The sequence below is a fragment of the Scomber scombrus genome, chromosome 4, assembly GCF_963691925.1.
Source record: "Scomber scombrus chromosome 4, fScoSco1.1, whole genome shotgun sequence".
Classification (NCBI taxonomy): Eukaryota; Metazoa; Chordata; class Actinopteri; order Scombriformes; family Scombridae; genus Scomber; species Scomber scombrus.
In genome coordinates, this window is record NC_084973.1 from 13,786,727 (window position 1) to 13,804,139 (window position 17,413).

General features: G+C 42.3%; 1 protein-coding gene across 2 annotated transcripts in view; it reads left to right on the forward strand.

Moving 5' to 3' along the window:
• Positions 1-17,413, forward strand: part of mef2cb (myocyte enhancer factor 2cb) — a 74,249-nt gene that overhangs the window by 40,152 nt on the left and 16,684 nt on the right. For both annotated transcript variants that reach the window (XM_062417341.1, XM_062417340.1), the window contains one exon: positions 3,907-4,110. In XM_062417341.1, the coding sequence (XP_062273325.1) occupies positions 3,907-4,110 (204 nt within the window). The remainder of the gene's footprint in view (positions 1-3,906; positions 4,111-17,413) is intronic.

Below are 17,413 nucleotides of genomic sequence, written 5' to 3' on the forward strand. Positions count from 1 at the left end.
TTGAAATGGGATATAAAACTTGAAATGAAATAATATTATACTTTACCATCTCCATCATTAGAGCAAAGTCCTTACTAGTATTTCTGTGTGCTCCATTAATTTTGCTCTGCCCTCCTCATTGGTATGTTGTTCTTTAGAGTCACTTTTGTGCATAGAAGCACTTAGAAGGGCTGTTGAAATATTCTGCCGGGATTCACTAGCTTTATTTGCACTCAGTGGCCCATCCTTGTCATCAGAGGTCTTCTGTACCTGCGAGGTCAAATAAGGGAACATTTAAATTCAGATGTTTCTTTCTCTCACCCACTCACTTCTCTCACTCATATATACACACACACACACACACACACACACACACACACACACACACACACACACACACACACACACACACACACACAGAGCTTCAAGTTATCTCTATATATCAAGATGTCTGGTCCTTTCTCCTATCTAACATTAAGTAACAGTAACATTAAATTAACATGAACATTCAATTTAAGATTACTTTTATTTGACACGTCAGTGTGGTGCTGAAAACTCAATGTAAACATTTCTTCAGACATAAATGTTTCTGGTGGTTACATATTTGTTTCAGTTAGAGGACAGTAAAACAGTGAAAAACTGTTATTGACGATGTTTGTGGTGTTTGTGATTGGTCCACTAATATGTGAGCAGTCTGTTCAGCATGTAGCCCTTCCCCTTTGAGACAGCAGCCACAGTTTAGGCTTCATGCTTGTTTTTCTGTAAAGGCGCTTACAAATATTGGTAGTCATGCATTGCAGTTTTTTGGGCTTGTTTCTAAAGTGTAGCTGCTTATGTGGGCTTGCTCACTATCTAAATTGTCAAATATCACTACCTGCTGTCAGAACCACATGTTTACTAGTCAATGTTAAAATCCTTAGCTGCACCCAAGTGGTTTGCAGGTTAGTGCACGTACCACGTAACATAAGGCTGAGTGCTTGCCGCAGCAGCCCAAGTTTGATTCTAACCCAGACCCTTTGCTGCTTGTCATCCCCTCTCTCTATATCCCAAAAGTTTAAAAAAAAGTGTTGTCACTGCACCTTTTTTATTGGTGCCAAAGTAGGATGGCAAGAAGGAATTTTTTCCTTCCCAATTTAACAAACAGGAACAGAACTAGGCTAAAAGTTATTAAGGTGTGTATGCGTGTGTATGATGTGTGTGTAACAGAGGAACAGAGCTGATGACAAGGGAAGGAGGACAAGGACAAGAGACACATTTTTTTCATAGCTACATTGATTGTGATGGCCAGTCAGAAGGCCAGTATCTGTATTTTAATAATTGTTTAAAAGGCCAACAAGATATTTTTGTTTTTCTCTTCACTGATATTATTACATTCATATGTTTTCATACATTCCTCGTTCTTTGGCTGGTTTTGTTCAACTTAGTTAGAGTTGAAATTCATTGCTTATGAAATGCACAATAAATGCATACTTAAATATATAAAATTGTGGCCTTTCTCTCACATATTGTCTTTCTTTTCCTTTTTTTCTCTAAGCCAAATCACTGCTTTTGGGCTTGTTTTCATAGACCTGGTTGCTTGTTTCTCTCGCGAGATCTGGCAACACTGCTTGCAGCTCCGGACCTCAGGGACTCACACCCAGCCCACTGTGTGTGCCACGTGCCACCTTTTGAAACATTAATAGCTCCAGCAGAGTGAGCGACTGTGTGAGTGGGTGATAACGGAGCTGGGCCGGCAGCTAGCTGTGTCCTGTGTCTGCCCCTTGTGCCCCTTGCATCAAAACACCAGGGGAAGACAACACTCTACAAGTCATGTTCCTGAATAGTCTGCTTTGACCTTATGTCCTACAGCCCTGTCATCCTATTTACTTGCACATGTACGATTTTTACTGAAGCCCTGCAGTTGCAAGGCTGGCGAGCCCCTTTAGCATGCTTGCATTTCAGTTTTGGATAGTGCAGCTCAAAGTGGGTTGTATATGACAATTACTCTTATTGTCACAAGATGCCTTTTGATCTTACAGCGTTAAGAATGAGGCTTGTTTTTTTCACATTTCAGTATGACTGTGTAAATGTCAGCATGGTATTTAGAGCCCAGGGGAGCTTTTTCTCCTTACGTCGTCAGTGAATCAGATGAATGTTTGTGCCGAGGTACAGAACCTGACATTGCGCACACTGGTTTGTCAAGACTTAGAAGGCCGTCCAAATCTCTGGTTTCAGCTTCTGTTTTTTGACAGATAGCTCGGCATGGCTTGGTGACATCACTGGAAAAGTTTTAGGAGGGAAGCTGGTGATACAGCAGTTCATGCAAGGTTTTACCCACTCTTAAAAGAGAGGGAGACGGAGAGATAGACAGGGTGGATGTGAGAGATAGTTTGATATTTAGTTTCCCTGGTGCATCCTGGGAGATACGATTTCAGGAAATCCAAAACTATCTATCAATATCCATTCAAGCCCATCTCCCCTTTCAGTTCTCGAAGTTGTAAAGACAAAACGTGAAGGGCAATGCATGATAGATTTATGCCACAAATCTATTCATGTATTACCCTGATCTAACACACACGGAGATCTCTTCTTTACAGGCTTACTTTGTGAGGGTCTTTATAGCCTGCAGTTATAGTCTTTAGTATTGTATTCAGAGCAGAACACTTTAACTGAGTTTTGGAAGATTTTCATTGTGTTTTTTTGGCCCACTTAAGTGTCAGAAGAGAATAGACAAACATGCAGTTAATCAACAAACTGAGATCATTCCAGCTGGGCACAGTTCTGGCTGTGTTTCCTCTCTTTAAAAAGCTTTGTCAATACAGATCTCCGATGTAAATAATACACACAGTCACAGAAGAAAATAAAAGAAATTTCAATAAAAAAGGAGTGTTGCTTGGAGAGGGAAGCTCACAGTGCCACATTTTCTCATTTTCCCATACAGCCAAAGAGCTCGCGCACACATGGCTTGAAAAAGAAACCAGGTGCAGCTCACTGGAATTAACTCACTTTCACTGCTCTAGTTTTGATCCAAACAATAGAGGAATAAGGGCTGTTCTATTTTGACAATGTGGGCAATTGTATGCTCTGTTATCAGAGGTACCGGTGTTTGGCCTTCTCTCACACACAAACACATGCACACGCCCACAAACACACACAGAGAGAAAAAAGTCCCCATTAAGGAAGACAATTTTTGCGGTTTAAGTTGAGCACATTGTCAGTATTTGAGCACTTACAAACACTTTCACAGTCAGGGAACCCATCCGTTATTTATATCAATGGCTTGTTATTCACCATAAGAGGCAGGTAATTGGGCAACACGGCAACGGAACAATGTTTGTTACCGTCATTGTGAAAAAATACTATGCCTCAGCTATTACTTAGATTAAAATAGTTACAGGTATGTGTATTTCTTGTTTATAAAGGAGGGAGGGAGATCAAGCATATTTGGGTTATTTTAACTTGACATATGTTCCATGATGAACCTCTGTGTGCTTTGATGTAAAAGCAATAACTGATCTTCTTAACCGTTATCTGTCTGAGACAGAGTATTTTCAGTTCCTTAAATGTAAACCCAGCTTCTTTTTTTTTCTTCTTTTTCCTGGTATAGTGGATGGACTGTTACAGTCAGGGGGTGTTGTACCATCAGCAGACTTCACTTTCTTTTAATACTGTTTCCCTGAGAACAACTCATTCCACAGAGAGAACACATTATGTCAGATTCCTACTTATTCCCTCATTACAGCATGAAGGTCTAGGGTGGGGGATTTTTTTGTTATAATTGAATGATTACTAGAAGTCAGAAAAATAGGTTGATTTGATTAGAGGGGTGCCACTAAAAAAAATTACATTCAGGGACACTGTGTGAGTGAAAACAAATCTCCAATCTTTTGTTATTACCTGAAATAATCATGATCCTTAACCTTTTTTTCATCTCATTCTTTCTCTTAGGTGACATTTACAAAGCGAAAGTTTGGCCTGATGAAGAAGGCGTATGAGCTGAGTGTGCTGTGTGACTGTGAGATTGCCCTGATTATCTTCAATAGCACCAACAAGCTGTTCCAGTATGCCAGCACAGACATGGACAAGGTCCTGCTTAAATACACTGAGTACAACGAGCCCCACGAGAGCAGGACCAACTCAGATATCGTGGAGGTAGGTTACAAAAAAACACAGACGCCACACATGCATGTGCACACAGATGCACGGGAACACACACGCATGCACAGACACACGCACACTCATGCAAACACACAGGAACACAAAAGCAGACAGATGGTTACAGCATTTGTGACTCATTCAGCAACCCTTTACTTCTCTCTTTTGGTCCTCACACCTACCATAGAGCAAGAAATAATTGCTCCCATAGTTTGCCGGTCTTCCCTAAGGGTTCAGTCCAAGTATCAATGACTTTCAAAAAAGATATTTAAAGACTGACAGTATTTCATTATCTCAGAGAAAATAGTGTTTATTTGAAATGCATCCTTGTGTTGTACTTTCTAACATAAAAGAGGTAAAGCCTCTCATTGATCTGGACCTTTTAGACACTGTGTGCCACCTGCCCCTGATGTCAGCATTGATGTGGCTCTCATAGTAGGATGTTGATCTGACTTGCTTTAGGCACATGTCGTTAGTGTGGCTCTAGGTAATCGTAAACAGCACTGTCAGGCCAGCCAGTAGGCAGGTAGATAAAGCAGGAAATGATGCTGGTTCCCTCCAGGATCTTTAAGCTCCCAATGTGAACCTGTTACGCAACATTCACGCTGGATATCTGACAAACCTGGTGGGCCACACACACAGACATGCATGCATTCATGCAGAGTTTATCCCTTTGCACACACACATGTAAACCCACGACTTGCTTGCAGATCAAAACTGCACCTGCCCCACAAAGTAATGTTGAATAAATAATAGTTTTCAACTATATGAAAATGTCACATGTAGTATTTCAGTATTCTAGAATCTTTGAAACATTATGATATTTATAATGTTTTGTATACACAAATCCAATCATTTAAATGCCTGCTATATTACATTAAATAGAACATGTTTGATGCCTTGCACATTACATACATTTTCTATAATTCAGCATTAAAATAGTTTGTTTCATGATTCACAATAGAAAGACTCCAGCGGTTGCCTCACAATTTAAACACAAGTGGGTAATTATTAGACATAGCCTAGGTTTTAGAATATTTAAAACAAGCTTTAATTATACATTTATTACATCTCCATTATACTGTGTTGTATGTATATTGTTCAACAACTTAGAGGTCATAGAATATCTTAAATGTGTCCATATGTTCTCCCTTGTTTTTGTTGTTCATGCATGCTCAGTATGTAATTAAACAGGCACCTGATGGCAGCATAATGGTAATGTGGTAGTTCTGCTCGGTCACAAATTATGCACAACAACATCAGTCTGTCATTGTCATCTCAGCATTTAAAAAGACAGAATGTACCAAAGAAAAATGGTGACCAATGAGATTTAATGAATGTATACTCCCGCCACACACACGCATATGGATCTGGCTGGCCAGTCTAACACTGGATCAAACAGCATGGGACATGTTTTTATCTTTTCATATGGGTGTTGCTGGGCTTGTTGCCCGCCCACGGGTGGACAGGCCCACCGGGAACACTCCTGCTATTCCAGATGGCACTCTGCCCCTGACTACAAACCATTTGAATTTGCACATGTATATCAAATGTCTTCTGCTTCTGAAGAAATTTGGCTTTTCATTATTCCCATCCTTTACATAATTTCCTCTTCTTTCATATTACATGTTTAATGGTTAAAAAACAGCATAAATAAATATATTACGAACTTAAGAGTACTTTGCTTTTGTTCCATGGCTATTTCCATTTGGTGAAGTCAGATATGTAGTGTCTTAATGTTTCTCATACATCAATGATACAGCACTCAACAAATGGATAACCTCAATGACGAAAACAAGCAGACAAAGAGAGTGGACTGGGCGCATTATAATGTGTAGTATTTAGAATACCAATAAATCAACTATACACAGCATGACAGCTTTTGTTTGCAGTGTAGCATGTGCTCTTACTCCCTTCCTATATTCAAATAATTAAGCTTTTTTCAAAGTGTTAATGTGACTGAGGCTGTAACTTTGTAAGCTTAGATTCTTGTATGTATAGATACATACTATGTATGTATCTATGACAAACAGTAAATAAACAGCAACTCTATTTCTATTCTGTGACCCCAAAGCTAAGTTTGAATTTGATTAGAAATACACATTGCCACAGTTTGTGGCAAAGTATCAAAGTAAATCAGAAGGGATGAAAAATAATCCCCTATGCATCGTATCATTTACATTAATCCATTTAGCATCCTCTCGTATCCCAAGAGTGCTATAAGCACTAGTATCCTTTATACACCAAGCCCTTCAGCCACTGTATAGTCAGTGTATTACCCTGCCCCAGCTGAACCCGATGAAGAGTTGTCACATGTTTCAGCAAGTGCCTGTGACGAGAGCTCCCTGCTTTGAAGCTCTCTCTTAAACTGTGTCTCCATTAGAGAGCAGAGGATGGCTAACGTGTAAACAGCTGTGTCAGGGGAAGACGCTAAAGAGCCTAGTGGGGAAGAGAGCTGTGGGGCATTACCTACACTGTGATCCCTGGAGGACTCTGTGCTCTCTGAACAACTCACAGCGGGAGAAATCGATCTGAAGGGGCCTTCAGCCTTAGCTGCAGCATGCTAACGGGATTGGCCACAGGGCTGACACTAGCACGTTTAGCATGGGTCGGGGGGGGTGGAGAGGGAGGGGGAGCGAGGGGGGACAGGGGTCGAATCTCTCCTGCCGAGCCTTGTGTGCCGCTGCTAGGCTACGTCACAGGTGCAGGAACGTGGGCGGGTTGTTGCGTTTGGGGGGGGGCAAGAGTGAAGTGGACTTCCTGTTGAGATGGCAGGATGATAAGGGGGAGGTCAACAACAAAATGAAGGGCTGGATTTAGGGGTGTTGACAAATCTGAGTTCACCCACAGAGGAACAATAAGACCTTAAATATGACATCTGATATGGGACATATCTAATTTCAAATTTGTAGGACTTGTCTTTAGACGTATACAGAAATGCATGCATCTCTCTCCCTCTGTTGCTGCTGTGCCTGAAGGTGTAGTGGGAGGAGAGGCAGAGGTAGGGGAGCGGAGCTCAGAGTGTGGGCGGCTGGCATAGAGGCCTGCTACATTAGCAATAAAGCTCTATGTAATTAGCATGTCTTTGGTTGATAATTAGCGTTGTTGAGAGAGTGGCACTGAGAGCGTTGCACAGCCTCTCTAGCTACAGCATGTTTACAAGAGGCTGGAGGGCTTTTCTCTCTCTCTTGCTCTCTCTCTCGCTTTTTCGCTCTCTCTATTTCTGTCTTTCTATTTTTTTATGTAGTTGTTCATTGAACGTACAGAATGTTTTGCTTTATGTTGAAACTATGGGTCAACTAATGTATGTTTGTGTGAGACATATAAGGGGACAGAAAGGTAGAGAAAGAGAGATAGATAGAGAGAGGAGTGGTTAAGAAGGTCTTGATGACTCACTTGAAAACTGCCTCAGTCGGGGATGACACTTCCACAAATATCCGTGAACGCAAAAGACCAAGATATCAAAGCTAACCTTCTTCTGAGTACACGTGGTAAAACAAAAAAAGGCATTACTAATCAAAATGGCTACAAGTTATTAATTATTGCCGCATTCACAATGCATGATCAGTAAGCCATAATAATAACATGCATACAGTTGCAATTTAAAACACAAATTAAAATTAAGGGCATTTTTGCTTCCATTTAATCTTAAACTACATGTATTGATGCAGTAGTATCTGCACATTCAGAGACTCCAATTTTATTACAAGAGACTGTAATACAACATGCACCTAACAGCATTATCAGCTGTTACACAAACAAGTTTTATACAATCAATTAAATGCTAATTGCTCAAAGAGACATCTAAGCTCATGCAGTCTCTCATAGCTTGTTGAGAGCAAACACAGGCAGATACTCCGTCGCTGAATGTCCAAACGGGGTCCAAGTGTGTCGTCCTGGCAGGTCTACAGTACACTCTGAGTCTGGCTCCAGATAAAACAGTCAAACACGCAGATAGATTTCCTATACTCGCTGTCTGCCAGGCCGGTTTCCTGGACATGTGAACGACATTAGAGGAGGAATGGGAAGCCGTGTTGGGAAATGACAAGAAAATAGATCCATCTCTCTTTTTTACTCTCTTTTTATTCGTTCTCAAGAACAATCACTTTGAGCTCTTATTGGTGACTTATTATGCCAGTATGGGGGTTTTTCATTTCAATAGCATATGAAAGAGTCCTTTCTTTCTCCTCCCGATGATTGGAGATCAAGCTCAAACCTAAGCGGTGCTGGCTGGCTCTTGCTGTGTGATTGAACGGCCCCAAATCCAACAACACACTTGGGCTGTGCCAAATCCCTGTTCCACAGTGTGTTTGTTTTCCCCTCTGTTGAAACAAAGAACACAGGTTTGTGAAACCAGTACATTTTTAAAGAGCTAGCTGTGATAGGGTATATCTACTTAATACGTGGAAATACATGAGTAGAAGGAGGTTAAGGATCCTATAATGTGTGTCCAGTCTGTGCATATGAATAATCTATTGAGCATGTAAGTGCACTTGTTATGACTGCACTGCATGGGTGTGTGCATGCGTAAATACATGGTGACAATTGGCTCGAACCCTGCAAAGCTTACAGCATTGTGATGACCTCAGCCAGTACAGCACACTCTTATGCCATTGGTTCAAGTATCACATGGCATGGCACATGGCTCTTGGTACTGAGCTGACCCGCCTGTCTGCCTGCCTGCTCGCCTACCTGCCAGAGGAAAGGCTGTTGGCCAATCCCATTTCCAGCAGATTAACCTAATCTGAAAGTTCAGCTCACCCTGTAATCTTAAACAGCAGCAGCAGGAGACTGCCTCCCCACCTATCCTCAATTCATTTCCCTCCCTTCTTTTTCTCTTTTCTCTCCCTCTGTCCTCACCTAGAAGGAACTACTCAATGAGAGAGAAGGGGGGTGGGGGTGGGGGGAGGGATGGATGAGTGTGAGAAGAGGAGGAGGGAGGGATGGAGGGAGGAAGGCTGGTAATTATTTCCAAAGGTCATTCTGTTAATGACTACCCGCTTGGCTAATGAGATTCAGCAAAGCTCCCTCACCATGTTTCACCCTGCGTATGTTTCACCCGTGTGCTGAGATGTGTGAGAGGCACAGGTGTGATTTCAGCCCAGTGACAGTCCACTGGAGGGAGAGGTTGGGGGGAGGAAGAGGGGAGATGAAAATAAAGCAACACAAAGGGAACTTAAAGCGGTTATGTCTACGAGACAACAAAAAGAAAAAGTGTAATGTATATAGCATTTCCATGTCAGTTTACTGGATGCCTTGCACAGTGTTTTATTTGGCAATACAATATGATTTCCAACACATTCTAAATACTACAGAGACTAATTTACCTCAAAAATTACTTCTTTATTAACCGTTATGCTTTTTTTCTGCTTTCTCATAATACTCTTGCGAGTCAACAGGACATGTGATCTCCCTCTCTGAAGTGCCAGTGTGCTCATGTTCTGCCTTGCTCTTGTGAAAATATTTTCCAGCATGTGTGCTATTCTATGTGCTTATTTGGTTTCTAAACAGCATGGAGAACATTAGCCTTAAGGAGTTTTCTGTGTTGATCAGCTCACTGAATGACTTCTTCTCATGGCTTTCAAAGACTTTATAATTATTCTGGTTTGAATGCCATCACTAATTTATCCTCTACGACTTTTACATGTGTCAGCATCCAACAAAATAGGGGAACCATATCATATCTCCTGTCCTACAGTTGTCCACAGTAATTTTGTGTGGAGTTGTTTTGAGGTGTTAAGATTGGGTACATGTGGTGTGACATGGGTGGGAAGTAAGGGGTGGGGTTGCCACAGTGATCACAGTACTTCAGTGTTTACTAGCGGCGGAGAGATCGACAACATGGCTTGCTTTTCCTTGTGAGCTGAGGATTAAGGTCTGAAGCTGCTTTGACTGACTAAGTAAATTAACCTTATGACATTGGCAAGCTAACAGTATAGCAGTTTGTTAAAACAAAGAGTCTGATGACAGCCTGAGTAAAGCACATCTTCAAAGAAGGTTTCTTGCAAAATCGTACATGGTGTTGAGCGTAATTGTACATTAAAGGGTTGGCGAAAGAAATTGTGCCACTGTCAATAACATTTCACACACCTCCACCTTCTGTTCATACTTCATGTTCACTGTGTTAACAACAATAGCAAAGTTGACTCTGGAACTCTTTCACAGAGTTACACATTTGCTTAAAGGTTGGTGTAAAAAAACAAACAGGCTACCACATATAGCATATGCATAGGAACACTTTATGGTGTTTAAAGCGTCACAAATCCCATTAACAGAGGCATGCCTTTGTCTTCCTCACTTCCTGTCTACACCCGCTACGTCTTCATCAGTTTGGACTTGGAGCTTCAGATATAATATTTGCTCTACCAGAGTATTAAGGCAAAAAGTAGACAGCAAAGAAATACGGAATATGTTTTCTTCAAAATGTGTTCACTTTTAGTCACTAGATTTCTCTAACACTTCCATGTGATTGGCAACATATTCTGAATTCACCACATAAAAACTAGTTTGTTAGATGGTCAAAATAAAGCACAGCCTCCCCCCATCCCCACCCCCAAACAACCACCACCACCGCTCTCTTTTATTTGATGTACTCTTTTTCTAATAAATGCCTCAAAAACTGGTAGTGGTCTAAAAATAGTGTGTGGTGAAGCTAAAAATAGTTGCCTTGCTGGCGGTCCTTGCTGGGAGAGGGTAGAAGAATAGGCCTCTCTCTCTCTCTCTCTCTCTCTCTCTCTCTCTCTCTCTCTCTCTCTCTCTCTCTCTCTCTCTCTCTCTCTCTCTCTCTCTCTCTCTCTCTCTCTTTCTATTTCTCTCTCTCTCTCTCTCTCTCTCTTTCTATTTCTCTCTCTCTCTCTCTCTCTCTCGTGTTTGGAACAGTGTGGGTGGGGGTTGTTTTTGAAACAGAGGAGTGAGTAAGCGAAGTGTTAGGGTATTCATTCAGCCTCCGTTTCCCTCTCGCTCTCTCTTTCTGAGGATCAACCATGAAGAGTTGCCCTCAGCAACCACATGCATGAGACCGTTGGTCTGAGACCCTGCACTGCCCCTAAACATTTCGTCCCTTGGATAAAGATGCTTATTATTTATTTCACTTGTTTTTCTCCCCCATTTAAAAAAAAAATAATTAAAAACAGAGAAAACACATCAGGAGAGAAAGTTATATTCTCTTACATAGGTTAGATCTTTCATGTCGTACATTTAAGGGATTTTTTTATTGGCAGGTCAGCCCATGGTACTACTGATAAACCCTGAGAGGTTTCACCCTCACATGACCAAGTCAGTCTCCACACACAGCTGAACATCGTCTGTTCTAAACTTTAGGTTGGCACACTAGGACACATCTGTCTGCGGCGCCAGCTTCAGACATAAAGAGAGCAAGTTTACTGAGTTCCTATTTTATAGACTATATGCCTCTTTGACTTCATAATAGAGGCTAAAAACAAGATGACAGATAATGTATGTGATCTAAAGGCTCAGCATTTTATTCCACATCAGACACCCGCTGCCCAGAAAGGCAGAACCTCAAACAAGAAACTAAGTAGCATTTGGAACTCTGTCAGAGGTGTTTTTTAAGGTCAATATAGTGAAGCGGAAGTCTGAGGTACTCACACAACAACAAAAGGAGGTTTTAAAAATAGACTGTTTGAAATGTGCCAATATGTGGTCCCTGTGGTGTGGAGCGGTGAAAAAGGCAGGCCACTTCTGAGGCCACGCTGCCAAAAGGCAAGGCTTTTCCACTACACAGCCCAAAACAATTCACGCCAGCCATTAAGATGAAATGATGTCTTGTTCTTTGAAACTATTTGTGGAAAATTCAGAATAATGAAGATCTATTTTTATAAATGGCATTCCCTGCCCTGCCTGGAGCGTCCCCCCTGGCCTCAGCCCCTCCCCTGCCATGATTGCTGCTTTGGGCAGGGTGTGGAAACTCAAGGTCACACTATAGAGGTCAACCGGCTGGTCATTGTTACTCAAGGCCTCCCTCAGGCTCCCTTTTCCTGCTGTGGCACCACGCGATAAGAGACAGAGAGACAAAAGACGATAAGTGATGATTAGTGTGTGTGTGGGGGGGGGGGGGACAAAGAAGGAATAGAGGGTGGCTGGAGGGGGACTTGAAGTTTCACCCACTGCCATCTTCAGGGAACTAGGGTCATTTTGCTGAGGCTACACTGTTACTATTTGATGATAACTTAAAGTATGTAATTGATAATATCACAGTGCAGTAACATAGTGTCATGACTGTGACATTACATAAAATGCTCAGATAGCATTAAAGTGTATCTAAGTAAAGTAACAACTTGTTTTCCACACATGATTTAGCCTTGGCAAATTGATTTTTATGTTGAATCAGAAATACATATAGACACATTCTCTTTCTATCATTTAAATAGAATTGTATTATGCAACTGGTGTGTAGACGGGATGAAAGATGGTAGACTGAGGGTGCAGACACAAGTGCCCTCTTTATCCAGTTTCACTGAGCTGGCATTGTGTCTCATAATGTCTATCTGGGTAATTATGCAGTGTAGTGACTAGTCTGAATGACCACTTTGTTCCCAGGGCTGGGATGCTGCTGTAGCAAACAGTGTTGGATTCTGACATGTGCTTAGTGTGTGTCTCTTCCATATGGGAAGCACTGCACCATCTGGTATTGTGCTGTGTACTGGCTAGCTAAGACTGTCTGTGAGTGGGCTCTCGTCTGCATTGGGCTCTTCTTAATGGTGATTTTAGCACATGCGCCATCACAATGTCACAGTTTGGAGATATGTGGAGGGACCTTGTTGCGCACAGTAGCCTTTCTCTTCGTCTCACTTTCTGTCTCCCTCACTTACTCTAACACATTTTCTCTATTTTTGGTCTAGTTCTCACTTTTTCCCTTTTTATGTTTAGTCAATCTAGTTATTACTAGACAGTTAGTAATTACACAGTTAGGCAGGTTTATTACACAACACACAACCACTTTGTCCAGGGATGAATGATCCCAGGCGCCAGCCTTTGATTCCTGATTATAGTGTAGCAGGGCACCAGGAGTAAGGGGCTTCAAAGCCACCAAATCACTGAAAAGTCATTGACGTGATAGTTTTTCAAACGGTGCCTCAACCAGTGCATAGGGATGCACAGATGATGACTGAAAAAAAGCAGGCTGGGACAGACTGTGATTTGGGGGTCCCATTCCTCAGATCACTAACCTACAAAAATCAACCATCTCCCCTCAAATGCTCACTCACACACACACACACACACTATGTAGCCATCATCCATGGGCATGCCCCTCGACATGGTCCTGGCATGTTCAAACCAAGCTTCATGAAACTGTGGCCTTCTTGCCTTTGGTCTGCCATCTGCTTCCAATAAGCTAAGCCAGCCTGATCCCTCTGATGTTCCCTCCACTCCGAAAAGCAGAGAGAAAGAGTGAGAAAGAGAGACAGCGAGAGTGAGGGGTGAGACAAAAATGATAGCATGGCAGACAGAAAAAGAAATATGAATAAGAAGAATAAGAATGAGAGCACATCCCAAACATACTGTGAGTCCATTCCTGCCGCCAGCAAGGCCACCCTGAGTGTGCTTATTGTACAGCTGTGCTGGGGGGGTCTTAATCCACAGTGGGTCCACTTCATGGCCACCTCCATCTTGTTATTTGTGATGGAAAGGGACAATGTTTCTCCCCATTGACTCTCCCCTATTGACACTGAGCCACATTGGTCCTTACCAATCTGCTCTGACAAAATTGAGTTTGTCAATTGGTAAAAGCACGGGAGCTCCCTGCTGTCCTGTACTTTTCTGAAGTCTTTCTTTCTCCTTTTGTCACCTTAATTATGATCCAAATCATATTTTAATTAGTTTAAAGGCCAGTGAGATATATATATATATATATATATATATATATATATATATATATATGTGTGTGTGTGTATATATATATATTTATATATATTTATGTATTTATTTTTGTAGATTAAGCCTTTACTGTGCCATTCAGATTTTGTGCACAACGTGAACCTCAATTTAACTATTGTAGCTACTACCTTTAGATAGTATGTCTTTTTAGCCTTTTTAGATTGATTGCACATACAAGTACACACTGTAGTTGCACCAAGAGGTCACAAATAAACTGTACACAAGTGTGCACTGCTGGCATACTATCACGGTGTCTGATCAATGTTAATCAATCTGCTATGTACCATTTTTTACGTTTTACAAACAGAGCCTGAAACCTTGCAAACATGATTAACCATAAGTGGCAGAGTGATTAATTCCTTTATATTGTGCTGAAATATGCTGCAAAACCATAAACTGCTGCATTTATTGGGGAAAATTCTTTGTGCCCTGGTCCTACACTATCTTATTTTATAACTCTTGGTTTTGCTTACAATAGTGTGTATTCTGAAGACCATACAGTGTTGGCAAAGATATAAAAGGCCCATTATAAACAGGCTGTTTTGTAGAGGGTTGTTGCACTGATGCTGTCAGCCATTGGGTTGAAGACATTGAGAAACATTCACTGGCCTGGCTGTCGCCAATAGCCATAAACACAATATTGAATATGTCGTACCCTTCAGCCACTGCCAAGATAACTGTAGAGGGGAATGATCAGCATTGAAGCTCTTTCCAAACAAAGCCCATCAACTGGCCCTAGACTATCAGAAATAAAGACTTATCCATCAAGCCAACAATGTTTTGACTAAGCTTCTGTTGAGATGTAGTAGTATTGCAGAAAATGAGGGGAAGAGGACAAAGGCTGGGAGACAGAGACAGACTGAGCAGCAGACTGAGACAGAAAGATGGGGGCAGAAAGACAGATAGAGGGATAGAGAGGGTGAGCAGTGTGGCAGAATGCCGAGCAGACGGATCCTGGTATGGCAGGAGCTCTGGGCAGGCGTCAGCTGTCCCTAGCAGACCCCCTGGGGCCACCAAGAATTCACACCCAAATATCCTGCTCAGTTTTTCTCGAGAGCTCCATGAAGTTATCACCCACACCCCAAACTATGAGTAAAAGCTGCATTTAATCTAGAAATAAAAAGCCCAGAAGACTCAAAGATTTGACTGATACAACACCAAGCAATAGATAGTGTGACTCAGTTCCCTTGTGGCTCAATTCTGTGTCACTTAACATCTGTTTTCAATCTAGCCCAGGTCACCTAACTAAGCCTTGCTCACGGTAGTCCTGTAGTCCATTTTAACCCAGCCCAGTCTAGGCCAGCCTAGCTGTGTGTGAAGAGCTGAAGGGTACTGATGAGACGGGTGTCTAAGTATGTAGGACGCCGTGTCTATGCCGTGCCTGCTTCACACAGGCCCTGTGACAAGTCGAGTCATGAGGGAGCATCATGAAGAAGGAGTTTAATTAGGAGCAAGCCTCCAAATGGGCCACAGAGAAAGACACAGAGCCAAGCAAGCATACACAGCTTTTTTGCAGTCTTTCCTCTCCATCCATTTACTTTTTTCTCCTTCTTTTCTCCCTCATGTGCTCTCTCTTTTTCAACATGTAGTAGTTTGTAGGTGTTTAGCATTTTGGTTCTCTAACTGCTTTTCTCCACCAGTGTTTTTCACTGATTACTTGTGTCTTACTTCATAGTGTGTCCACATTACATCACATTTTCTATCGTGTTGAGCTATAACAGTTAAAGTGTAAGTATAGGAAACACTGCCTTGTTATTTTTTCTTCGAAGATGACTATGGAGCAGAGCCATGAGACACATAACAAATTCAGGGCACAGATAAAGCAATGTGCTATTACTAACAGGATGATGAGAGGGCGGTGGGGTGGTGGGGTGGAGAGCACAAGAGCGAGAGGGCCTTCTATGGTTGTATGTACACTCCAAAGGATCTCATTGGTTATTGGGCTGTGTGTCAGCCTTTGGCAACAGGTGTGATGTCTTTAAACAGGTGGGCATAACTGGGATGAGTGGCATAGTGTCCTTGTACCGCACCCTCGATGTGCTGAGCCCTGCTGGAAAGCTAAGCCTGGCCCGAATGCCTCAAAGTCATATAACACTCACACCCTGGTTCCTTGCAACCCATCAACACTCAACGCAACCACTACCCTACCCCCTGCCAGACCACCAGCTTAGTTACCCCATATGGGTGTCACCTTTACCCCAGCTCCCATTCCATGCTCCCAGCAATGCCCCACTGCTGTTCTTCCTAGAATGGAAGTGAATCTCTCATGCACTCTGTGCTGGTGGCGGTGGGTGGTGAAAATCTGTGGAAGTAGAAAGAAAAGTTGCTTTTTCTTGCAAAGATTCTCATGTGAACAGGGAAAGGCCAGTGGTTCAGCTCTTGTCAGTTCGATATGATGCATCGCCAAGGCCAGAATGAAACTACACAAAAGAAACAGCAAAAGTTTTACATCTCACGCCTTTGCCAAAAAAGACAGCATGCTAAACCTCCGTAACCCCTTTGTTCTTTTGACTCATCCACCTCAGATAGAGCAAGAGTGCCTGATTCACTGTAGGGCTGTTAGAAGTCAGATCTCCTGCATTGCCTTGGTTGATATGTTTGGTGTATTTCCTGAAGACTGTCAAAGATGTGAGAGACGCTTTCAAATTCAGAATTCCAGATTTCCACTCTGGGGGCCAAGTGAGGATTCAGAGAGAGAGGAGGAGAGCCAGCAAATGTTGACACGCTTACAGTAGCTGCCTCGCCACGAGACGCCTCAGGAATCAAACAGTTATCACACACACAAAAGAAGCCCTCTAAGTTCACTAAAACCACACTGAAAACAGGCCTTTGTTGTGATGACATGAGAGATGACTGGATTGTTATTTGTTTTCTAAGCAGGCAGATCGCTCCCTGTCACTTCTGCTGCCGGTTGTGATAGAGTGGCTAGCACTTGTATCTCTTGCGTGAGTGAGTACTGATGGAGACAAACAAATGAGACGAAGAAGTTCACTGAGATTAACTTATCTTAGCATCGATCCTCCTCCTTTCTGCTGCTCAGTCTCTCTTTCTTTCTTTTTTCTTGACGCTAACACCCACTCTCACACACCCACACATGCACACACAAACACAGACTCATTCCCCTCTTTCCCCTCCCACACACAGACACACACTCACACCAGCAGACACATACGCACACTACAACATATACAGAAAGAGAGAGACACACACTTGATCAGCATCAAATACAGGGTGTGCTAAAGTAAATTTAATTACGTCTGTCTGATATGGAGCTTCAGATGAAAGTAGGAGAGCGCAGTGTGAAGCGACGACTGCACAGACAGGAGCAGGCCCGTGATATTCCTCCTGTAGACTAATCTCCCTTTATTAAAGCCAGGAGGAGGGGGGGGGGGGGGTGTTGAAG